Source organism: Dunckerocampus dactyliophorus, chromosome 8, assembly GCF_027744805.1.
Source record: "Dunckerocampus dactyliophorus isolate RoL2022-P2 chromosome 8, RoL_Ddac_1.1, whole genome shotgun sequence".
Classification (NCBI taxonomy): Eukaryota; Metazoa; Chordata; class Actinopteri; order Syngnathiformes; family Syngnathidae; genus Dunckerocampus; species Dunckerocampus dactyliophorus.
Genome location: NC_072826.1, coordinates 18,044,783 through 18,071,306, shown reverse-complemented (window position 1 = coordinate 18,071,306; position 26,524 = coordinate 18,044,783). Strand labels below are relative to the sequence as shown.

The window sequence follows — 26,524 nt, the reverse complement described above, 5'->3', positions numbered from 1 at the left end:
AAGATCCAACAGTGCAAAATGTAAATTCTTGCAATTTTCAACTGCTCTTACAATTCTCATCAGGAATGTATAATAATAATAGTGATTACTCAACTAATTATTCACGAAGGGCCATTTCATTCTTTTTGCACTCATATTGCAAAACTTCCGGCTGATTTGATTTGAAACTTGTTCCCCATATGGCCGGTAGAGGTCGCAGTTTGCCAGTTACTTGACTGGATGTGTGCGCTGGAAGTACAACAGTAGAGGATAGGGGCAAACACAGCGAGGGAGAGACAGAGAGAGAGAGAGCGAGAGAGAGAGAGAGAGAGAGAGAGAGAGCGAGAGAGAGAGAGAGAGAGAGAGAGAGAGACGCACAGGCTTCTCTTTGCCGGAGCTTTACTCTCGCCAGTCCCGCTGACCCTGAGATGGACGTCAGGTTCTATCCGGCTCCCCCATCCAGCGTGGGTGCGTTAACGCCTGACTCCACTTTGGACTATTATCACTCCAACAAGGTAAATTATCACATTTAAGAACTCGTGCATGTTCTCCAACCGTGGCTTTCTGGTTCTTGTGGCTAAAATGACAAGTGGTCCGAGGTGCAGGCTTGCATCGGCACCGTAACTTTGCTCGAGTATCTTGTTTAGTCGGCTATAAAGTAGACAAAAGCAGGCCTGCACCTGCTTTATGCGTTTCTCCGGTGCGTAATGCTGGTTTGGAGTTAGTGCGCACAAGCTGCCTCTGTACTCTCGGTGTAAAAGTGCATGTTTGGACCTTCACTGTGCTTGAGTAGCATTGAAACGGGAATTTAGAGCATTCGTAACGACACCGGAGTCCAATAATCATCCCGATGTGGTGCATTAGAGTTATATGATTGCTGACAGTGTAGTTGTGGTGCTCTGATGGAGCATAGATTGTGTCACATGGTAGTATTTGGATGAATAATGCAACATTTTGTGGTTTTTGCATGCATCTCTCTTCTAACTAGAAATAGCATGCATAGTGCACTTTTTTAGTACTTTGGTTGTCATTTGGGGGTAGTTCTTTTTCTACTTTTGATCCCTTTTACAGCTTGGGACATAGCTTTTTGGTAGTAACAATCCAATAATTAGTCCATTTAGTGTTCAAAGCTCGTATTATAATGGAAATTACGATACTATGGGGGACTTTTTCGTTTGTGCTCATTTAGGCTCAAACGGAAGCTGTGTTTGCACTTTTTCATTTGGTTTTTCATGCATTCGACCATGTAGACTGCATAGCTTATTGGTGAATACTTAAAAAGAACACCTTAGGAAATTCAGTTTGGCACTTTTTGCGTATTTGAGATGCATAAAGATAGGGCATGAGTCATTATAGTGCGGTCTAGGGGCCATTGTGGTTGTTGCATATTCAAAAAATCGAATGAAACTTGTCTTGCATTTGAACATTACAAAAAAGGATTGATCATATTAAATGTTAGGAGGAAAAAAAACATCACACTATTAAATAATAATATTCTCACACAGCTGAAAACTTCACCTAGATTGTTTTGGTTTAAGTGTGTTTCATAAACGAAAAGGTGAAGACTACCAAAGTGGCTCCCGGCATTCTTTAATTTTGGAAGAATGTTAGGACTTCCTGCGCACTTCCCGGTCTTGAATCTGCCACCTGAGAGCCAACACTGAAAAAAGTATAGCCTGATACCTTACTATTTACAGATTTTTTGTCATGCATATGCACATTTGCAAAGCTGCCTGTTAAAAGCATGGAACACCAACACACTTTTCTAGACAAAAGTCCAGTTTTTTATCTCCCATTAGCTCCTATACGTGACACAATTGTCTCATCATGTCCTGCCTGGTGTGGCCCAGTTACATAATGAAGTGTAGTGGCCGTCATGATCCAGTGAGCAAGCATGCTATGAGGGGCAGGTATGGCTTTCAAGGGCAGAATCGTATAACACGCAGCGTCCTCCTTTACTTAAGGTAACAGCTGCCACTGACACGTTATGTGGTGCTACCACACATAACTGTTGAATAATGACAGCGTGGCTTGTTGTGACCTTTTTGGTTCATCTTTTTGTCTTCTAGCACTGCCTCAGCTGCAGGTGCAGAGATCCTTATTGTTGAGAGGATGATCTTGCATGGATAAGGTGCCGTTTGTAAGAAAATGAATAGGATTAGTGTGTAATACCTTGTTTAGAATAGTTAAGAAGGCCCATAGGGGATATTGCACTCATGGACACTACATTAGGCAGGGTTTCCGCTACAATCAATTGATCCTGGCGGTGAGCCACCACAAAATAAAAGTCGCCACACCTTAAAAATGAGGGTTTTTTTTTTAAACTTGAAAACAATTTTAAGTAATATATTGTATGAATTGATATATATGCTATATACTGTAGATACATATATAGATTATTGTTTATGCACACATTGACCACAATTAGTTTGAAAATGATTGAAACTATCTATAAAAATGTTTCACTGCGCTTTATTTTGATAAGCATGCACCGGAATCACCTGTCTGCCTTGCTGGCACTTGCGCATGTGTGACCAGATACGCGGCACGTCTTGTGTTGACTTTCACTTTGTTTCTCAATATCGGGAGAATGAACAATAGCCCATAAAATGTGAAGTAAATTGATGACAGCTTGTCACATGCTAAGCCTATCTATGCCAGCGTGTGTGATCGCTCATGGTTTCAATGTCATTCCACTTTCTGGCATTTTTGTTTTTGTTTGTGCCTGGCTGGCGGCATCTAGCTAGCTCGTTTTTATCCCACAGCTACGATCATCATGACAACTTTTTAAAGTGTAACTTAACGATCTTGTTCTCTTGTTATCATTATAATACTTATGGCTAGTCTTCAAAACACTAGTTGAGTGTGGAAGTTGTGCAACAGAAACACGTAGTGTGTAACGCTTTACACCGTGACGCTATCACAGGGGTCTCCAACAGGTGGCTCACCAGCTGATGTTGCGAAGTTCACCAAAGAATATTTGTTTCACCTCTTTTTATAAATGTTCTATTCTAACATGATGCCTGCATTTAATGACAAATGAGCACACTGAGTCGACATGTGTTTTATAAATAAAGTGCAGTTTAAATGTTGGCAGTGCTGTTTTGCAATGTTCGTGGTTCATGTTTTGCTAGTTGTTGAAAAATGTTCAATAAGTTCATACATAAATAAGTCATAAAAAAATGCTATTTGTCATTAAAAAAAATTGCAGACGCAGCAGCAGCACGACACAGTGGCGGCAGTCCGCCCTCTCATGCAGCCCACCACCACAACTTCAAAATAATCCGAGGGGAAACCCTGATTAGGTACACCTGCGTAATCCTATGCAAGAGCTGCAGTGTTTTCCACAAGACTGCAATCTATCTGTGGTGTTATGTGGAGGGGTAAAACTTAGAAAAACGATCCATGATGTGTCCTGCGCTCCATGTAAGTGTGCACTGATTTTAAAAATAATGTACACGTCATTATACAGCTAATATCTCACTTTTTTTTGAAGTGACAAGGGGACTTTCTGCTGGAGTACCCAGCATGCTTTGCAGGCACCTTGTACATAACAGTAAAGTTACGTGTTTGTTGTTAGCGCTAAGTTGTCGTTACCCACTTAGAATTGTATTTTATTGTTGTATTTCAACTTTCCTGTTACGTGCTGTTTTTTTTTTTTTGGCTTACACTGTGAGTACGTTTTTCTGTTTGATGACGTTTGCACTTTGTTGTCAAGCTAGTTGCTGGCGACGTCTTGAAAATTAGAGCACCTTTCTTAAGCAAACTGAAATGCCTCTGACCTTTTCTGAACATCTCAAGAGGGCCACAATATTGAACAACAGATGTGTTATAACATAATATTATTCATGATGGGCCACCACAAATAAACAAAATGTATGTATCACAAATTGTGTCTTCTTCATACTGACAGTATTTAGGATGCCTTTGGTAGCAACATGTCAAACAACCACAATAATAAGCCCATTTTTGATAGATGACCATTATTATGTATTGCTATTGTTACATATCACTATGTATGTGTATATAATATAACACATTAACCAGGAAGTGTACGTATTCCATATGTACAGTATGTCACCATCCGTCTATAAAACACTGTATGTCCTGGGTCAAGTGTTGTTTCTTAGGGAGTGACTGCATGTACAAATGTACTGTATTTTAGGGAGCCAAATACAGTAATACAGTACATCATATGTTGCCATAAAATTGCCAGATACTGTACATAAACTCACAAAATTTCACGCATTTTGGACCCAGATGAATCTTGGAAGCCCTGCTTGAATGCATTCCCTATACATGAAGCAGTTCATGATTGAGGAATATGTCGAATGAAGCTGGTTGGAGCTTATTGGGAGTGATTGATTGATACATGCCAGGAACTATAATCAATATGCACTTGACCTTTGACTGTGTCTTTGTGCCATTCAAATCAAACAAAGACCAATGTGCTTCCTTAGCTTGACAAAAGTGACCCTTGCACATCCACTTTTTTTTTTTACAAAAGAGGAGGGGAAAAAAAAGAAGCATCGATTCTCGCCGTGGAGCCCGGAGCAGTGTGAGCTCCTTTTCTCTCTGTCCAACTTGTCCCGCACTTGCACAATCACCATGAGTCATCTTTACATTTCGCCCAAGATTCTTCCTAATCTTTTTGAAGCCCCCGTGCGTCTCCTCTGGCTGAGTGGGAGGCTTGTTTGCTCAGCGTACACTTCAGTGCTGAAGGTCTCTTCTTCTTCTTCTTTGCAAATGCCTGTTTTAGCGGTGCTGGACTATTTGTCAAATGCATTATGACTTGTGCATAACCCCCCCTACCCCTCTGGGCAGAATCACTCCGCTGAAATGAAGTTGGATAGATTACTGGAGCTCCTCCGCTACTCCCGCTCCCATCCTAGCCTGTAATTAAAGTGTAGTATATATACTTTAGCTTTATAATCTGGAGATACTTTATAAAGCTTGGGCTTGGTGATATATAAATATATAAACACGTGCAGTACTGTGCATAATTCTTTTAAGCTTTGCTGCAGTTTAACGTAGCAACACAGTAGGATTATGCTGTGCTAAGATTTGGTGAGGATCTGGATAAAAGTGCACTTATAGGAATGCATTTTGAGCTTTTGGGGCTCTTCATTTTCAGTCCTCCGACGACCACACTCAAGTTATGCTGTTATTACAGCCGAGGTGTTTTTCAACCTGAACCGCAAAAAGGATGGGGCGATAATTGGAGAGAGCTAGTTATTTCTGAAATGTGAAAACTCATTACACGTCATTTTTAAATCTTGAATAATGTTTTTTTTTTTAAAGTTTTAAAAGTTTTAAAAACTCTCACAGGCGACTGTCTTTATTGTGACATTAAAAAACACAAAAACAAGCAACAGAAGAAAGCTCATTTGTATTTCTATGGGGTTGTTTTTGGATAATTTTTGTCTCTCATAACGTCCATTAAAATTGCATGCGCATACTGTACGTCAGGGGTCGCCAACCCGTCGATCGTGAGCTACGAGTCAATCCTTGGGACTTTGCCGGTCAATCGCGAGAACATTTGAAAAAAATGTATTATCACATCAGTGCCTTCACCTCCCTGAGAGCAACCAACAGGCACCCATTTTGTCCACTGAGCACGCCCGTACGCCTCGCCACTATCCAGGCAGCAACCCGCAAGCCCCAGCAAGGAGCAAGTCCCCAAAACCCAGCCGGAGGTACACTCGACCACCGGCTTGCCTCGCACACCAACTCGACCCCCATGCTAGTAAAAAGGTTGAGCGAGAGAGGGAGGGAGTGACAGTGCGCATGCAGCGATGTACCTGCGCACACAACAGTAATTATTGCACATTAATAGGGCTCAAAATCTGCCTTTTCTAGCTCAAAGTTAAGGCACAAATGCAACTCCATAGACTTGCACCACCAAAAAAAATCTGTGGCGACGCCGCTCGTTAAGGGCTGACAAGCCTCTCTCTCCTCAATCTGCATCGTTCGCCCACTACTCTGAGCCAACAAGCCAAATAAGAGTTGTGTTTTGCTCATGGAGCCGAGGCCACATGCCCAAACCCGACCAAGAACCACAAAAGTAAGGGTGTAGGGGTGCCCAAAGTGCGGTTGAGGGGCCATCTGAGGCCTGTGGCTCATTTGTCATTGCATCAGTGCAGAAACAAAATAAAATTTAAAAAACAGCAACATTGATAAAAAGACAGCAAAAAAACAAACACCAATAACAATAACACAAAGCATATATTGTATATATAGGGGTAGATCTTGCGCAGGTTCACGGCCGAGACCAGGGATCTTGGTCTCAAAAAGGTTGGTGACCACTTTCTGTACGTCATGGCCGCACCAACCACCAAAGATAGATTGCAGTCCTGTGTGTAACACCGTACATTGTACGGCAAGCGTAACAGGTGATACTTCAAATGCAGCTAGTGTTGTCTTGCAGAGTTAATTAAAAACAATATATCAAGAGGTCACATTTTTGATGCCAGTGTTTTTTGACCAGGTGCTCATTAGGGCAGTTATCTGCTTTTGTCGGCCGTGCGCCATGTATGCAACATGAACTAAAGTAGGTCATCTGGGGTCACTATGATAATGACAATGATGTATTATTTTAAAATGCCGGCAATGTGAATTTGAGGTTCAGTTACTACCAGTGCTGTCACAAGATCTCGCAAGTTGAAAATGTGACAAGATTTCTCGTTCAGAAAAAAAACTATCGTGGGTACTAGTCCCGGGACGATAATAAATACATAATAAATGAAAATGAACTCGATAATTTTGTTGGGCGCAGTGCATTGCCATGTGCAGGCGTGTTCCTCGTCGCTTGCCTTCAAACAATCAAGAAGAGAGCTCACTTTGCGCATTGGTTTCAGCACCTTGGCGTATTTGTTCCATAGAACAACAGCATGAACGGAGTGAGCCCTTTTGTCAGTCATACAGTCTCTTTGTGCCGGTGGGTGGAGGCGGGGCCACTAGCATACACACAGAGTGTAGAAGAGTGTAACATAGTATCAATTATATTGATAGTTTGCAATATATTGGCGTATATTTTTTTATTGCACTTTTCTTATATGTTTTGTTGAAATCACGCCTTGTCTCTTTCTCGTAGATCCAATCTTTTTTATTGTGCACCGAGTTTCTTGTGACATCCCTAGTTATTACATACAGTAGCTTTAAAGCTCTGGCAGTCTGCTCTATTTCTGCTGCTCTTTTTGTAAACACTGTATTAGTCATGGCTTACTTGACATTATGGACAAGCCATTCTGTCTCTATATTCACATTGAATTCTCTGAATATGTGTTATGTTTGGAGGCTCTTCTCCTCCTCCAAACATGACTGTAACAGCAAGAGAATTCCAGCAGCGCCTCATCCTGTACTAAGAGAGGAGGTAATTACATGGAGGCCAGCATTCTTGGAGGAGACAGACTTGGGGTTTTCACATTGTGCCCATTCATAACATTCTGCTGACTGGTCAGCACCAACACTTATGGATAAAGGTTAACCCATGCGTACTCAGAGAGGGACTGCGGTGCGTTCACTGGCGTATAAAAGATAAAAAAATGATGCATGATTATAGTTTTGTTATGTTCCCTGGCATAGTCACTCTGTTCCCTGTGTCATTTACCTTCTTCCCAACAGTAATGTGAAAAGGTTACAGTATATTTTGCATCCTTGCCCCCTTTTTTCCCCCAACTTTACGGGTTGTATAAGTACTTTTTTCACCTACTAAGCAACTATTTGAAAATCCAAATGGAAAGCACAAAACTGTATTTACTGTACTGACCCGAATGGCCCTGAATATAAAACGCCCTCAGGTTGTGCGAGTGACAGGGAGAAAAGCTCTGATTGGGGAGAAGGCGTGGATTGTTTACATGTATGAATGCATAGAGCCCGAATATAAGACGACCTGTCTTTAAAAAAAAATAGCACTGACATGAGAGCCAATGAGAGTTCATGGCTGGTCCACAGGTATTATAGGGTTGCCGTGGTAACAACAAGGATGCTATTCCCCTGATGACAAGCCAGTGTACCATCCATATGTTTCTGTAGCTATTGTAGTGCACAATAACTCCACATTGTTGCTTTAAAATTCATCCTGACTGCTTTGTCAGAGAATCTTCCCCTTGGTGACTTTAGGGCTGAGAGCCTTGCATGACGACCTGCATCCGAAGAGACACGGCCACATCACAGGATGTCAGAGAAATTACAGTTTTGACGCTGATTGCCAGTGGAAGTCGTCCTCCTCCCAGCCCAACTTGTGGCCTTCATTAAATCACATTAACCTTAATTACCATCTCTGGCCCCCTTCAAGACCCACATAGTAAAGTTGGGCTGCAACCCTGGAGGCTCTTTTCATCCTCTTGACCGGCATCCAGGATGCCAGGGAGTTTGAAACTGTCTTCACCTCAGGAATGATTTCCTTGAAGGGCCTCGTCTGTCTGCACTCTCGCTCTTTTATATTCACTTCTTGATTGGTTTGAGAGGGGGGTGCCGGGCTAGCGGGGTGGGGGTGGGGCAGGGGTGGTTATAGTGCGGTACTTTATTTTTCAGCTGTAATGTCATTCACCAATGTGGAAACCAAAATGAGCCTTGCCACCAGATGTGTTCCAGTGCAGATAAGGTCTTGAAAGACAGACGTTTATTATTGTGCAGCCTTTGGTGTGGTGCAAACCAAACCTGCATGAAACGCTGAGTGATGCCTTTCACTTAGAAACCAAAAACAAACACCAGAAGTAGAAGTACGGCGCATGCTTCACTAGAGATAAGTGCGGCACAAGCCTAGGAGCTATATGCATTTTCCTGCAAAGATGTTTTTATAATTACATCTTATTCAAGAAGTGCTCTGAATTTGTGCTATGTAACTTTGTGGCCAGTTTAGCTGAGTTATTGTTGGCATTTAGCATGCTTATAGGTCAGGGGGGCACACTGCTGTTTAGCCTTCTATAGACAACTATATGCCATTTATTATAGACTGTAGATTGTTCAAGAGTCAACAACCAGGATATATTGTAAGCACGAGCACATGCACCTGTATTAATAAAAGTAACTCGTGTTAATAACACTTAAAAACAATAAAACCTTTTGTCCGATAAGTTCCTTTTTCATGACCGCTATTGTCTTTGGCCGGCAGTGGCTCAGCAGGTAGCGCGGGTCGTCCAGAAAACACAAGTTTGTCGTCGTGTCCCTGGGCAAGATGCCTCATACACCACACTGGTGTATGAATGTGAACAAGTGTTTGACAGCCACGTTTCCGTCCCTACCACCACCAGTGTGTGACTGAGGAGTGAATGAATAATGGCTTCACTTCATTATGAAGTGGTTTGGGTGCCTTGAAAAGCGTGATAAAAATGTAATCCATTATTATTATTATTTGTGAAAGGCTATATGCACCCAAAAAAAAGCATAAACAACGAGGCTGATCTCAGCCTACCTTTCTCCATTTTAGTTTTTGAGTGTTGGATTTGCATTGGACCGTATTTTACTTTACGTTTTAGGTAGTTTAACAAGATTTTTGTTGAAGTTTTGAATGTCCATTGGCTCGAACTGGTTTCACATGTATGCTTTTACCACAATTACACGTTTTATCATTGCATAACAATCATTATGACGTGCATTAGCATTTTCAGTGTTGAAGCTAGACCACGAGAGAAGTGAGAGCGATTTCATCATGCACTCTCTGCAGCATTCATCCAACTCTTTGTTTTTTCATTTGAAGTGCTCCAGCATTGCGCTCCATTGCCTAGTGTTATGGCGCTGCCATATTTTCCCCTCATAAATGCTCGACATGGAATGGTGTGAGATTGTTGTTTGCACTCTGAGCAGGAAATGAAACACTAAAGCAGGGGAGGGACGGAGGGGGAGGAGTTAGTTTTCCTTTCTTTCTTTCATTTAGGCGCCATGACATGTCGAATAGTTTTGACAGGTTGTGGACATGATAGATTACATCTGGGCTGAAACCTGAGGGAAATTGTAAGGACATATAATCACTCCTCAAACTCAACCTTTTTGGCGAAGTCGTCAATTTTGAGATGAAGATGGAGTGTATGTGAATCACTAGCTCACACATTGTAAATTATACACAATATTGGGATGTTACACTACTACAGTCAGTTGCTGCATAGTAAGTGACTATCTGATTAAGTCATTCAATGGTGATTTTACATTAGGGGCAAACAGGGGGATGCCCCACCACATCCAGTAGTTGAAAAAATCTTGATAATGATTCAACTGAGAAGTGAATGCGATAAGCTTGTCTTATGAATTGAATTGTTTTTTTTTTTGCAGTAAGGCAACGCCGCTTTATCAACCTGCAAAACTCGTGTCACACTTACTGTACGGTTGTTAATCAACTCATTAATGCTGACTGAGCAGTTTGCTTCTGAGTGCTATTACAACATTGGTTCTGTTGCTGCTGTAGTATACTTAATAAATGACCATTTGGTCAAACAGAGCTGCATTTTCCTTTCCACTTTCTCATGTACTAAGCAAACATGAAAAATTAAGTTATATCGAATGAATCTTCAAATTTGGGAATTATTGCCTTCTTCCAATTAATGACAATTAAGGCAAAAAAACGGCTAAAATTACAGTATTTACACTAAATATGTCCACATTTTTACGAGCAAGGGCCACATACAGAAAAGGTATTAAAGGATGTGGGGCCCACTTTGATACATTGTGATACATCTTAGCTTTGTGTTAAAGGTGACAAAGAAAATTAGTGTAATATCAAATATTATATCATAAATGAATTAATTGTATTTTGAGAATATGCCGTGGGTCAATAAAAAACAAGCTGTGTACCAAAAATGGCCCCTGTACCCCACTTTGGACACCCCTGATTTACGGCATTTAGATGACATTCCATCGATTGATTAAGAATTTGGTTGATTGTGTGAACTATGTTAAATATGTCTTGGAACAACTGAAGAGAAATGGAATGCACTACCTCCGTACAACCACAAGAGGCACTGTTGCTTCAATGACAGCGTGCTGTCTGGCGCAATAACACATGTATTTCCCTGTTTGTGACCCACCTAAGTGACTGGTGTCTTGATGGGTGTTTGCGTTGGATAGGGATGTGGTAATCTAACAGATTCCACAGGACACATGCATAAAAACACAGTGTCCAAAGGCTGTGGAAGAATGCAGCTGCTGGCTGTATGAAGCTAGGGCGATCTCAAGCCTGGGCAAACACCAGTGGTTGTCTTAGCGTCCTCAGGCATGTCCTGTGCAAACAACACTGAGATGACTGCTTCAAAACACCTACACGCACACACACACACACACACACACACACACTCTTTCTGTCTTTCTCATAGGTAGACACATTCACACAGATTCAAGCATGTTCGCACTTGCATAACATAAATAAAGACGTGTGTGTGTGTATGGGTGAAAACCGCAGAGATGCTGCCATTATTGTGCGGTTACAGTTTATATCATCACTGTATTTGATGTTTTTTGTTAACTGGGAAGATGTCCATCCTTTTGAATGAAGTACTAATCATATTTTATCTCAATAGATTAGGCAGGGGCTGCTTAGGCTAGCAGCAATTGGTACTCTGCCATGTGGCGAGTGTGTGCGACTCTCCGCATCCGTATCATCACAAACCCACAATCCCCCCCCAGGGCCCCTTCTCTCTCGAACACACCACTCTGGGCACTTTTGGGCTTTGTTCACAAGGTTTTCATTGTGGCTTTGGGTTGACTTTCCAGGAATTCCATTTGCTGTGTGCTGATAGCCTCTTTGCTACCGCGTCGCCATGACCCAGAATAATAGCATCAAGAGAGAGCACCCCCCGCCCCAAAGCTAATTTTTTAAAAGACATTTTTTACATTTTTCTGCTGTTTTGTAATTGATTTAGCAGTATGCTTGCTAATGTTATAATCGCACAGCCTTGAGACATGATCCACGATGTTGCCTCACAGTTGTGGTAAAATTTCATACAGATTTTTAACATTGCAGTCGAGGTCTGTCACGATAACAAATTTTGCTGAGCGAAAATTGTCCTACAAATTATTGTAGGTAAACGATATTATTGTCAATATTATTTTGATACCATGTTTTCATTAATGTAATCATATACGTCATAATAATACGAGTACACCGTATCAAAAGCAAGAAACTTTAATTTCTCAAGAGTATATAACTTTGTAATTGTAGTCTCTTTTTGCAAAAATTGCACTTAAATAGAAATCATAATCACAGCCAAAAACAATACAAAAATCCAAACAGGCAGGAAGAGGATTCATTCTGTGCATTGGCGCGTTTGTTCCGTAGAACAACAGCATGAAAAGAGTGAGCCCTTTTGTCTTTCATACAGTTTCTGGAGGCGGGGCCGGTAGCATACATACGAAGTGCAGAAGAGTGTAACGTAGTAGAAATTAAATTAGTAGATTGCAATATGTTATCATATTTTTTCATTGTATTTTTCTTAAAAGTAGTGTTAAATCCCCTCTTGTCTCGTTCACTTAGACCCAATCTCGTGCATCGTCTTGTCTCATGAACTGAGCGTCTCGTGATGCACGTCAATATATCGAGGCCGGCAAAATGATCAAGTTCGTTTTTATTTATCGTGCGGTTAATTAATTTATTGATTATTGTGAAAGGGCTATTGCCTTATTTTTTTAATCTGTGGAATTTTTAATATATGTTTCTTTATATTAATATATTTATATATATATATATATAATATTAATTTATTATTTTTTTATTTTTGCGGTTTTTGCTCCAAGATACCGTTGATTTTTTTTTTATCAAAAATCAATTCTGAACATTCAACAATTAATCAACTACTATGGCCATCTCTAATGCCAGCCCATACAGTATGTATGCTATCAGATAGAGACAAAGACCCCTTGTCAGTTTTCAAATATTTTTTGCATTTAAAATCAAAATAAAAATAATGAAAAAATATTAACTAATGTTATTGTCTCACAGCCTTGAGACAATTCTGGTCACATTATCCATAATGATTTTGTGTTTTTATTTGTGCGCATTTATTTTAATATGACAATGAGTAGTAAGAGTAGTTAAGTAGTAATTGCATTCATTAAAGCGTAGTCGGACAGAAGCATGCATTCATTTCCAAGCTGGAAGTCACCTCCATTTCCTGTACAGATTGTCATGCATGCACAAAGGCAGTTTTGTGTCTTTAGCCACACCTACTGCGATGACGACTGACGTGATGTGTTGACGCTGCCTGAAAATGCCCTTGGCACTCGTACTGCATCATACTAACAATTCGACTACCTTATTTAGATACAAGTAGTTGTGGCTGGAAACTACAGCCACAACAATAAACCTGTTAAATGAATACCTCTGTGCCAATCAAAATTGAGCAGTATACACAGTTGGAAGTATATACCTGTATGTGTATAAATAATAAGATTTTTTTTTCCCCACCTGAGCGGTATGTTCTTATATATGTATGTAAACTGTGTGTGTGTGTATATATATATATATATATATATATATATATATATGTGTGTGTATATATATATATATATATATATATATATATATATATATATATATATATATATATATATATATGTGTGTATATATACACATGTATATATACACTGCATATATACAGTTTACATCCACAGTATTAACACATCCTGGATCTCAATGATTGAAATATTTAAAGTAAAAATCTTTATTCATTATAAAGTGGAATGCCTTGAGAGCAAAATAACACAATGACCAATGAAAATCCAAATCATTAACCCATGGAGGTCTAGATTCAGAATCATACTCAAAATAAACATGGAAAAAAATAGATCACAGGCTGAGCCAACTTCTGGAAATTCTTCAAGACAAAACAAAATGAGGTAAAGCAGAGTGTGTGGCCTCCACGTGCTCTGCGATGTCCGTTCCTGTTCCTGGTGAGATGACAGATGTTCTGCTGAGGAATCTCCTCCCAGACCTCGATCACTTTCTCATCAACAGCATGAGAACGCGTTGATGGTTTAATATGGTCTATTATTAGAAAAAAAAGCATATTTAAGCAAATTGCACGTATTCGTGGCTTAAATTAAGCATTTTCAAGCATACAAATGGCTAAATGAACAGAAGAACAAATACTAGGCATTCAGAAGATGTAATATGAAGTGTAATACAGTATCTGTGACTTGTTGTGTGCGCCTTTAAGAAGCAGGGCCTGGGAAGTGACGTGTCACTGTTAGCCGGGTGCTAGCAGCAGGTTAGCAGTGTCGACAGTGGTCGGCAGCAGCTCCTGTGTGAATGTTCACTGCATGTGTTCTCTGCTTGTTAATAAAGCGATTAAAGTACATTGTGACTTTCTCCTTAACAATAACCAGTGGCAGTAGACTAGTATTCTACAATGGTCTCTAGTTCAACTCTCTTATCTTGTTGATGTTTAAGATAGCTTAATTTCTATTATGTCTACTGTGTTGGGTGATACAAGTGTAAAGGTGACTATAGGGGTGTTATTTCATGTCTAGAGGGCTGTAATAATGGTAAAAACCGTATAGGAAGGTCATAACCAGGTTTTATACGCTTTAACTGCAAAAATATTAAATTTATTAATATTGAATCCTATTTAACATAAACATAAATAAACAAGGGATGACTGTATATCTTTTTTTTAATATATTCTTTTAGAAAATTATTTGTTAGGAACGGCTGAAGGTCAGAAGTAAGACTCCAAAGCAGAGACAGGCTCGATAGCGTAAACAATGTGTAATAATGAGAAGTCCATTCATAAGGAGTGAACGTACAACAGAAAACAAGGTGCAACACAATCAGGGTGAAGCCACAAAAGTAAACAAAGGAGCAAAAAGTAAATGCAAGAAACACCGCACAATGACGTATAGGCAGGACCAAAAAATGAGCTACACAGGAAAGCAATTTACAAGTAGGCGGTAAAAGCATGAATAGTGTTAGCAGGAAAGAAGCTGGTGACCATGGCCGCAAAGCTTAAGAAATCCTGATGGCGTAGTGTGCTCAGGTGTGTGCAGGTGGCTCCGCGCTGGAGCTCCAAGAAAACACTGCAACAGAAAGCAGAGAGGCGACAGCACAAGCAGCACAGGCAGCACATAACATTACTGATGGATGGTGTTTTTTTCTCGGCACCTGACTTTGCAAAGTTTTATCTTTGAGATGCAGATGCATTACGTTCTGATCAATATCACACAAATATTTTCACATCAAATGAAACACTTCCATTTTTTGGCTCCGATGTGAGTTTTTTTTTTTCTTTTCCCGACATCAGTCAAGGCTAATCAGCAGCTTTTTTGGCAGGTATGAGGCGTGAGTTCTGTCTGTCTTTCTTTGTAGGTACACATCACCTAATATTCTTTTTAATAGACTTCACAGGAGGACGTGCTGATGAAGTGACAAATTGGCTAACGCAGCTCAGTTGGACCGCTGTCTTTCTCTGCTCCTCTTTTGATTTGTTTGCCGCGCGTACAAACCAACGAGAGATTTCAATTAATCACCGAAAAGTCGAGGAGGTTGTTGAAGTTGGAAAAATACAAGACGGGCAAAGACATTGCGCTCATTTGGAGTGTCATTAAAGTGGTTTGGCTACTTGTCAATGAAACTAAACAAACTAATTCTCCCTTTTTTTAGCTCAAATGAAAATGTATAGTGTTTGGCTGCAATATACCTGCAGGGAGAATGTTATTTATATTTGTAATACAGCAGGCATTGTGTGGCTAAAATGACTTTTTAGATGTAGAGCTCTCCCCTTTGACATTTCACATTGCAGCTTTTGAAGCGTGGCTTTACCGTAGTCTTTTTTCCTTCCATTATTGATGCATTGCTGCGTTATAAAGCGTAAATTGGCTTCCCTGCCATTTTGACTGACCGAGCCACATCAGAAACTATAATATTTTCATATAAATCCTCGTTGTGGCTCATGTGCGACTGTACAAACTGAGACATTGCTAAGCTCCGTAGTTTGAATGAGTGATTGAATTACACACGAAAGATGCAAATCGTGTGTGAAAAACACTTTCAAACGCGCCGCAGTGAAAGCATACGAATGTTCTCACATTCTTTTGCAAGAGGAAACAGTCGACAGCAGTGAAATTAGACCCCACGGTTTACATCAAACGTCTCCCAGCTAATATTTTCACAGAAACCTTTCACATCATCCGAAATGAGGAGCAGGTTTTAGGGCAGCTGTTGCAAAAATGAAAAAAGCTAGAAATGTGCATTATGACAAAAAGGTAACTTACGTGCTCAAAAAGCTACCAAATATTTTCAGTTTTGTGCTATCTTTTTCTAAACCAATAATGTACATTCCCTGTGTTTATGACAGGCTGTGCCACTTAAGTCCTGAAAAAACAAGAATAAATTAAGCAATGATGTAAATATTTATTTTGTATATTATTACGGTTATCGGTCATTTGATAATTAGTGGTTACAAATAATTTATTTTATTTTATTTAAAAAGAAAATTTCTAATAAATTCTCATAAATGGAGCCTTTGCATTAATTTACAGTTGATTTCCAACAAATGTTATTTTATTATCATTATTGTCTTTTATGCTAGAATACACTCCTCTTTTCATTCAACATGATCAATTTCATGTTGCTGCAAATGGTGCAGCACGTATACTTCCTGTTTGGGTTGCTTCTGCAGTGGGTTTAGGCAGCCAACTAATTGGAACTTGAATTTGCACCCTCTGCTGGTTGCTGCCAACTAGTACGAAGTAGGAATTTTGCCCACAAAAAACAGTAACGACAACATTTTGCTGTGTGATTCCATCGACGTGCACTAAATTGTTAAGAGATTATTCCCATTCTCGGCTTGCATCATCTGAAAGTAGCTGGCAAATGAGAATAACAAGTATTCACTTTCCTCAACATTGCCTCTTTTGTCGTTTTTGACACTGCTATATGTGTTTCTTACAGACATCGATAGTGGTCGTCAAAGGTAAGCGTTTGTTCCACAAGTGGAACGTCGGTGCTGTCAAAGCCAATGAGCGTGGTTTGCTGCATGCAAACACGGTAAAAGGCATCGTCTCATTCTCAGTCACTTAAGAGAGGGGAACTCCACCTGAAAATGACTTCTTAAGAATTCTGGTCACACAACATGTATCGGCGAAACAGGATGGAACCACTACATGTTATCTTCCTGTCTCTCGTACATGACCTGTTCTCTTTACTTTGGGAACAGTCGCATGAGGATAAACTCATTCATAAGGCAGTACAGAATAAGCACCGATACAAGGTACTGATATACAGTCCCCCCTCACTCATCACGGTTAAATGGTTCCAGACCCGACCACGATAAGCGAATTGCCGCGAAGTAGGATTCAATGAAAATTTTATATTTTCGTAGTTAGAGCATAGAAAACCTGTCTATGACTTTCTAAATACAGGTTTTTACCATTAATAGAGCCCTGTCGACATGAAATAACACCCCTATAGTCACCTTTACACTCCTATTATTCTTTGTTTACAACACATTGCTCAACTGTATTGCGCAGGCTACGGGATCACTACAGGGACACAAGAGACGGCCGCCGATTTAAACATAGCAGGCTACCGAGCTAACTAGTTAGCCTCTTATTTATTTATTCTAACCTTTAAAAAAGGGTTTGAAATGGAGTGGGGAAGAACGACAATGTAAGAAGTCAAAAACTTACCACTTCCACGTGGGATGGGAGGAAAACGTCTTTTCACTACTGTATGTCATGATCTTTCAGTATTTTTTGACTAATAATAGTCCATAGTCAACCACGAAATAGCGATCATTTATTAATTAACCCATTTTCCAAAAAAACACGATAGAGTGAGGGAGCAATGTTTGAACCGCGATGTAGCGAGGGGTGACTGTAATAATAAATTACATTTACAGTAACTCTTTGGAGTCTTTGACTTTGCGGAAGTGGAAAATGCAGGTGCAGCATAATAGGTGGCATAGCATGATGATGCAACGACACAAATACTCCCTTTCAACTCATGTTGACAAAGTGCAGACTTCAAACTGCCTATGAGTCTTTAAATGGAGAAAATCGGTAAAGTAAAACCATAGTTATGATCAATAATGTTCACCAGGAATGTTGTTTGATTTTTCAGCGCTCCTGCGCCGCTTTCAAAACAAAAGTAAAACAGGCAATGAAACATGACATGACTCCACGCATTATTTGTTGTGTATTTGGTTAGTAATTTGTCCTTCTTTGTTGTTTTCTCGATGTTTACATTAGTTTGGGATTATACATTTTATATTTGCATTCTAAGTAAGGGCTCATTACACATGCTCGACATTTTTAAGGTAAAAAAAAAAGATTAATTGAGCTCTATCAGTCTGGAAAAGTTTATAACGCCATTTCTAAAGCTTTGGGACTATAGTGAACCACAGTGAGAGCCATTATCATTACCCCAAGAGTACAGCGACTCATCCAAGAGGTCACAAAAGACCCCACAAAAACACCTAGAGAACTGCAGGCCTCACTTAGCTCAGTTAAGGTCAGTGTTCATGACTCCACCAGAAAGACACTGGGCAAAACGTCCTGCATGGCAGAATTCCAAGACCAAAACCACTTCTGAACAAAAAGAACATTAAGGCTCATCTAAATTTTGCCAGAACACATCTTGATGATCCCCAAGACCTTTGGGAAAATACTCTGTGGTCTGACGAGACAGAAGTTGAACTTTTCGGAAGGTGTGTGTCCCATTACATCAGGCATAAAAGTAACACCGCAAAAAAGAACATTATACCAACAGTCAAATATGGTGGTGGTGGTGCGATGGTCTGTGTTGCTGCTTCAGGACCTGGAAGACTTGCTGTGATAAATGGAACCATGAATTCTGCTGTCTACCAAAAAATCCTGAAGGAGAATGTCCGGCCATCTGTTTGTGACCTCAAGCTGAAACCAACTTGGGTTCTGCAGCACGACAATGATCCAAAACACACCAACTAGTCCACCTCTGAATGACTGAAGAAAAACAAAATGAAGACTTTGGAGTGGCCTAGTCAATGTCCTGACCTGAATCCTATGGAGATGCTGTGGCATGACCTTAGAAAGGTGCTTCATGCTGGAAAACCCTCCAATTTGGCTGAATTACAACAATTCTGCTAAGAAGAGTGGGCCAAAATACGTAAGTAAAAAAATGAGGAAGTGGGCAAACACTTTTTCACATCACTGTAACAGTACAGTCATGCATGTGAGACTGTATTGGGGAAAAAAAAAGAGACCAAGAGTGGAAAGATCAAATGTTTTAAGGTGAGCTATATACCTGTAAATGTAAACAAAAGAATGTAAAAGCACTACAAACACTCCAATGGGTTAAAAAAAAAAAAATACAAAAATAAATAAATAAATAAATACATTTACTGGAATAAAAACTAAAAACATAGTGTATTATTATAATATAAGAATTTTCTGGAGTTTAGAATTGTAAGTATTAAATTAATATTGGGTTACGTATTTTAATTAGGGTTTTATGCTGCCGATTCCAACGGTACCAATACCGATACCGATCACATGGATTAATTGTAAATTTTTCAGTTCATTTATGATGAGAGCTAGTGGCCAGGGTTGACCATTTTATTTTCATTGGGGTTTTTTTTGGTTTTGGTCTTCTTTTTATTTATTTAATTCATTATGTTGTTTGTTTAATTTACTTGACGTTCCAATTACAATGTAATTGGAATTGACATTCCAATTACAATGTTAATCACTCTTGAGAAATTAAAGTTTATTGTTTTTGATACGATGCCATATAATTAATGAAAAAAACGGTATAAAAAATTTAAAAAATTTTTTTATTGCGACAGGCCTAGCTGGTCATCTAGTCGGATGAATTCAGTTGTTTTTCAGGTTAGCATTCTGACTGTCATGCACATTTGGGTGAGTGTTTTGGGTGTGTTAGCTCCTGTATGACTGATGCTGCACCGTGAGCCAAGAAAACTCACTCTACTACGTCAAGTGTTTGCTGTTCAAATGTTGGGCTGGGCAATATATCGTTATTTTAAAAATATCAATATTTGCTTTAAGCACGATATCAAAACCAACCATACCGTTCATATCGATATAGACTGCAGTTGTGCTGCATGCAGGAGCGGCTCCAGTCGAAGCAACAGCAAGGAACAAACGGTAGCTCAGTAATGTGGAGGTACTTCGAATTCAGAACATAAAAAAAAATATTTCACCACCTTAAAACTTGGCACAAACTCCAATACGAGGAATGTGTGAAGCTGAGTGCTGTCTGCCGTGCTCCTGTTGGGTTCCTCATGAAAGGAAAAGCTAAGTGTGTTATTATAAAGAGGTGTCCTATCACATTGCTAAGATATGGTCCTTGTTGCAACAGTGCATAAAACAGCTGAAAAAACCTGCTGAAAACAATGGACTTGCGATGTCCAGCAAGCTTCGCAGTCACAATTATTTAGCCCGACAAGCTCTACCACAAATATACAAGAAGATTGACAGACAGTTGCTAAGCCTGATGCAGTTGACAGGTTGCTGTTCTGGCACAAAATAAGGACATGCTTGTGTCTTGTAAAAATTTGTGCTGTCAAATGATTAAAATTTGTAATCAGATTAATCATGGGTTTCACATGAATTAATCATGATTAATCAACATTTGAAATGATGTCTGAAATATGCCCATTTATACTGTGTTTTATTGATGGAAAGATAAAAGATTATATACAGTATATTTGCATGTATTAACAGCTCCAAATGAACCGAAAATTTAAATCAAGCTAAAAGATACCACACGTCTTAAAAAATCTGTTTACCGAACAGTAGTTTCTGTAATAGTAGCAGAACATTTGAATCACACTTTAACCGTGTTATTATGAGCAATGGGGGTTGCGTTCAAACACACAACGTCATTTAAGTTCATGTTTTGAATTTATCTTCTGGGATTTCAGAGCACACTTAAATGCAGGAAATTGTACTTCAGTATTTACAGTTACAAAATGAGTGATAAGAATATCCACTTATTGTTTTTTTTTGTCTTTCTATTTATTTAGAAGCATAACAAAGACGTTCTTGTGATGTTGTGTAGTGACAATGAAGTGTTGTTCAGGGACAAAAGATGCGTTTGTGAGTTGGAAATACATATATGTTGTTGGAATTGCACCGTTGCTGATGCGTTCAGGTTAGATTCAAGTTATAAAAGAGCGTCAGACTCTGTGTGACTCTGTGGGGAGCTACACTGTGCTGCCGTCTGTCGTCATAACAGTGAGATGTGGCTTGCCATAGGACGAATGCGTTAATTACGCAAAAAAAATGTAACGTAATTAATAAAATAAATTAGTTACCGCCGTTAACGTGCAATTTTTGGCACCCCTAGTAAAAATGTTTACCTAAAAAATACTACTAAATATTTTTGAGGTGCTGACATTTTAAAATTTCCTCTTAAACCGGGCACTCCTTCATATTTTGTTGTTTTGTTATTAGCTGAGGATTTGAGCATAGCTAAAGGTGTGTTATAAAAAGGATTATATTTGGCTTTTTCTTTATTTATTTCAAACAGAGAATGGCCTACTTTATTTTAGAGGCTATTTTTAGATAAGAGTTATTTATGTGCATCTTGCATGAAGCTTCACAATTTCAAAAAACATCCTCATGTTAAGTATTTATTTTGACTTGACACGCATATTTGGCTTTGATTTTGTCTGAACTCACTTTGCTTAAAAAATACTGGGATATATATCGCATATCAACATTCAACCTAAATATATCGGGATATGAGTTTTGGTCCATATCGCCCAGCCCTATTCAAATGGCATAATAAATTAAAGCTTCTTAACGCGCTATCTCCGCAAGATATTTTTCATGGCATGTGTTGCAGGATGCAAACTTTACATCACTCTCACAAATGGCATATAAGTTCCACACGGCATATATGCTCGTTTTGGTTTGGGAACCGCACGCCTGCGCAGGGTGACGGAAGGGGGGAAGGGGAGGCTATTAGAGCAAGACATTACACTGCACACAGGGATCTCCACAGGCTGTGCAATGCAATAGTACAAGCCACAGGTGATCGGTGTTGAAAGGCATTTATCGGCAAATGTCAATCACGTGCTTTTCCACAGAAATCTGCCGAAACGGATCGGTGGCCAATCAACCGGAGCGGCCCTAATTTTAATGAGCGTTCTAATTGAGGCGTTTCAGTGGTAAAACGTTCGTTCACCATTGTAAAACATTTAAATACTGCACAGTTAAAGTTTTATGTTTTGTTTTATGTTTTATATTTTGGAAAACACAAATACAAGTAGATTTCACTAAGCTGCTTTGTCTTACCCATTTTTGGTAGATTTCTTATTTTTGGACCATATTTTCTTTGAAATCCTGTTTTTTTCAACTACGGAACCATTAAAATTCGTCCGTGTTTGGCTGACGTTTTAAAGCGGTTTCTACAGCTATAGCTTATTTTAAACAAGTGCCTTTGTCCAAACTGCAACTCGAGTGGTTGCTGTACTTTTACAACCATAAAGCTATGCTTGAAAAGGATAACTATAAGTTATCGCTATAGCTTCCACCGGCAGTCTGTAGTTAAATGCTATTTGTATGCGTTAGTCCAGTATCACTCAGAGAAAAAAAAATGTGTTGGCAATCCCAAAAAAGCATTTAAGCACAGTTGCTTCTTTGATGTTGATTATAGCGTTACAACGCCAGCTGTTGGCCTGGCATGCACACTACAGCGCTATCAGTCGGCTTTGTGGTTCTGCTGGTGGATTCCGTCCAGTGACAATGAAAACAATGATGGAATATACCGTTTTCTAAAATAGAAAAAAACAACCCAAGCCGTTCTCTATGAAATCATTCTGTTTCTGACTTCCTCTTCATCTCAATCAGTGGGATTTTCCTTCTTCCTTTCTTTGCTCTTCATCTCCCTCATCTCAGGCTGCTACTCATCAGCGTGTATTAGTGGCAAATGTACAACTAAGTGGCTGTGACAACATTCTCCGATGTTCCAGCTGCCGCAGATTTATTGCGTTATTAAAGCAATGTACTGCCATTAAAAATGCAAATTCCCCCCCCCCCCAAGCCTGACAACGTTTTACATTTTCTTCACTAGCTGATTTAATTACACAGAGAGTAAAACAAGGACTGATGATTCAATCTTTGCAGGCTGGAATGATACAGAATAATTGTGCTTTGGGCTTAAAAAAGGAACATGGGAATACCAGCTTTTACAAATAGAGTACAAAGCCTGATTAGCTTGCTTTTATTTTAGTTATAGATCACTGAAACAGTTGTACTTCACAAGTACATATGGTCATCCTTTAAAGGTCTTCAGTATATGCAGTGAAGGATTCTGTTCTACGAGTGTATGTGACCTGGAAGACATTGTTCTGGAGGTGTGAGTTACTACTTGTTAGTACTTGTCATATACAATCAAGGCACAACTTTTGTGATTAAGTGTTGCATTTGTCGTTTCTTTATGTGTTTTTTTCTTGTCACAAGCAAGATGGAGCCGCATGTGAGTGCTTTTGGGGGTGTGGGTCGGGTCGGGTAGGCCACAGCAGCACCTGCTGCTAGTTGAGCAGAGTGACACGTGTTTTCATGTGAGAGATTCCAAAAGTGTCCAATAAGACCGGAAAAAGTGGCTGAATTTGTCCCTAGTCGCTTTTCAAAAAAAGATTATCGAGAAAGGTCTGCAGTCTCACTAAATATAGCGACAAATTCACTAAGTTGGCAATGCAGTGATCCCTCCTGCAACATCTCCTTATTCTTTGGCAGACCTGGTGCGTATGAAATGTGCTAAGAAGCAGAGTGCCATCCACTGCACAGAGTTGTAACCACAAGTGCGCCTCAAAAATTTATCCGTTCATAAAGGTTTGTCCCAGAATTTTTGAGGCTCGTCTCTGTAATTTGTGGCAAATTCCAGCCTGGCCTTCCTATTCTTCCTGTAAATGAATGGGTTGCATCTTCTGGTGTAGCCATTGTACTTTTGTTCATGAGGTCTTCGGTGAACAGTACATTGTGATATCTTCACTCTTCCCCTCTGCAGGTCGTTGCTGATGTCACCAACGGATGTTTTAGGGTCTTTCTTTCCAGCTTTCACAATGTTTCTGTCATCAACTGCGGATGTTTTCCTTGGTCTACCTGTTCCATGTCTATTACTTAGTACACTAGTGGTTTATTTCCTCTTAAGGACACGCCAAATGGTTGTAGTGGCAATGACCAATGTTTGTGCAATGGATCTGATTGATTTTCCACCTTCTCTCAGATTAAGAATTGCTTCTTTTCACCCATAGAAGCTCTCTGGTTTTCCTGTTGTTTTCACCTCTAAATGCAGGCCACACAAGCAAAACCTGTCCTACCCAATCTGAAACTGAGGGTAAGACATTCAGTGCTATTTATTGATTGAATAAGTAATGTAATAAGGCACACCTGGGCAACAAAATCCTCCTGTCAGTCACATGTTCCAATACTTTTGTTCACATGAAAAATGGAGTAGGTTCAAACAAAAGTTGCTACCTTCTAAGTTGTGCATCCGATCCAGATGTAAATACCTGGAAATAAAAGCTGAAAAGTTGCTCTCTGGTCTTATATTCAGCTTTTGATGACCCAAATGTTTTAAGTTTGGAGAAAAAATAAAGAAATCCGCCTCACTGATCCAGTACTTCTGGAGGGCACTGTATACCGCATGCTGGTCGTCTCACTGCAGCTCGGCGAAATCTGCAGCTCAGCAGAAGAGTTCTTCAAAAAGATCTAGTGATCAAGGGGGAAAACAAGTTCTATCTCATTATTTTAATGAAAATTATGATGATTTTCAAGAAGGTTCAAGTAAGGTTGAATGTGCTTTGCAGAATTACACTGCCATTACAGAATGGGAAAGGTTATTCGCAACACTTTATTTCCTCAGATGAATAATTGCACAAATTAGTTGTCTTTACTCAATGTTAACATTCTTAGACTGGATATGGATCAGCAAGTGTTCACTACATTCATGTTTTTAACCGGCATCAGTCCACCTGCATTCAAAGTATGCTAGTATGAATTACAGTCAGTGATATCATGTCTCTCAGGCTATTTATTAAAGTGACTTAACTCTGTCAGCGTCAATCAGACTGCTTATGTAATCGTTCAGTGAGATGGAATACATGTCAAAAGACTGCCATACTTTGACTTTAATCTTAACTTTGTTGGGACGGTTCCAGCTCTTAAAATATAACAACAGTAAGATAGCTAATCAGACCTGTCAGCAATGAAATTGAGGACTATTCAGGTAGCTCTTCGGTGTATATGCATCGTATGATTGCGAACATAATCGGACCATGCTAGAGGATTTGTTTTACATATCTATTAGGGAAAGAGCAGTTGTTTGGACAGGTGCTTTAAAAAAAAACCCAAACCTGTAACTATAATTAGTTCAATTCGTAGTTTTCTTTACACATGGGTTAACCAAAATAGCAGCACCTACCCAGGCACCTAAACAGTCTCACAGATGTATTAAATGTATGATTGTGAACAAGTTCCCTGTACAGCATTATAAAAAGTAACATAATAGATGGTGTCTTTTTAGGTGCTTAGCATCCCTATAGACTGATAAGTGGTCACTCCACAAGGTTCCGCCTTGCTTCTTGTAGTTTCTTTGCATTTCTGTTTTTTGTTTTGTTTTAAACTTCATTTTCACTTGATGTACTGTATATTCTAATATTCTAATATACATATATGCTGTCAGTCAAGCATCGTTATTTATTGAAGGAGATAGTATAGTTATCTATAGTTAAGAAGAGTAAAGTTGAATGTAAACTGTTTTCCAGTTACACTTGTGCACTTACTTGTGCAGTATTATGCACATGACAGTTTGAGGGGTGAAACACACTTATGCAAAGATTACTCAGGTCGAAAATGATTATGTTATCTTGCACCTTGATGGGATTGCAGTATTACAGTGCTTATGTACTATTTAAATGGTTTTATTATTTGCACTGTAAAATATAGAAATGTATACTAAATTTGAAAAAAAAAATAAAAAAGCAAATGTTTTTCCCCCATCTGTCTGTGATACAAAGTAAAGATTGTTACCGCGCCCGAAACTTTTATAGTGTACTTGTACTTGCGTACATTCATGGGGCTTAAACAGTTCTGCCAATAAAAAAAATTTTGACAATGAAATTAACACGAAATTAAAAAAAAAAAAAACTACATTAAGTTTAGAAACAGCCACCTCCGAGTTTTACACCTCTGAAATGCATCCGTAATGATACTCCATTATTTGACTCTACTCAGCTAAAACAGCAGTGATCTTAATGACAGAAGGCCTCCGTCGGCAGGTCACATTTGAATATGAATGGCCCCGCGACTGTAAAGGTTATGACCTGCAAAGAGAGGGGGTACCGATGTGAGCAGAGCGTGGCCAAGGGGGGAGAAATGTCAGCGGGGAGAATGGCAGGAAATATGTTAGTGACAAGGAAAAAGCTGCCCCTGGTATTCTAGAGCCCTGATGAGTAAAAATAGGGCATTGGGCAAGAAGGCAGGAAGCCAACAGAGCGAGGCCTCAAGTAGGAATTTCTTCTGGAGAGGAGAGATAAGGGACTTAACTCCCTCCTCTCTGGGCCGGCTGACTGCTACATGCCACATGTCATCACTCATCACGTATGTGCAGATT

The 26,524-nt window shown here is 39.4% G+C and overlaps 1 protein-coding gene across 2 annotated transcripts in view; it reads left to right on the top strand.

Moving 5' to 3' along the window:
* The first annotated feature begins 355 nt into the window (after window positions 1-355).
* tox2 (TOX high mobility group box family member 2) overlaps window positions 356-26,524 on the top strand; it is a 125,967-nt gene continuing 99,798 nt past the window's right edge. For both annotated transcript variants that reach the window (XM_054783491.1, XM_054783490.1), the window contains exon 1: window positions 356-494. In XM_054783491.1, the coding sequence (XP_054639466.1) occupies window positions 408-494 (87 nt within the window). In that variant the 5' untranslated portion in view covers window positions 356-407. The remainder of the gene's footprint in view (window positions 495-26,524) is intronic.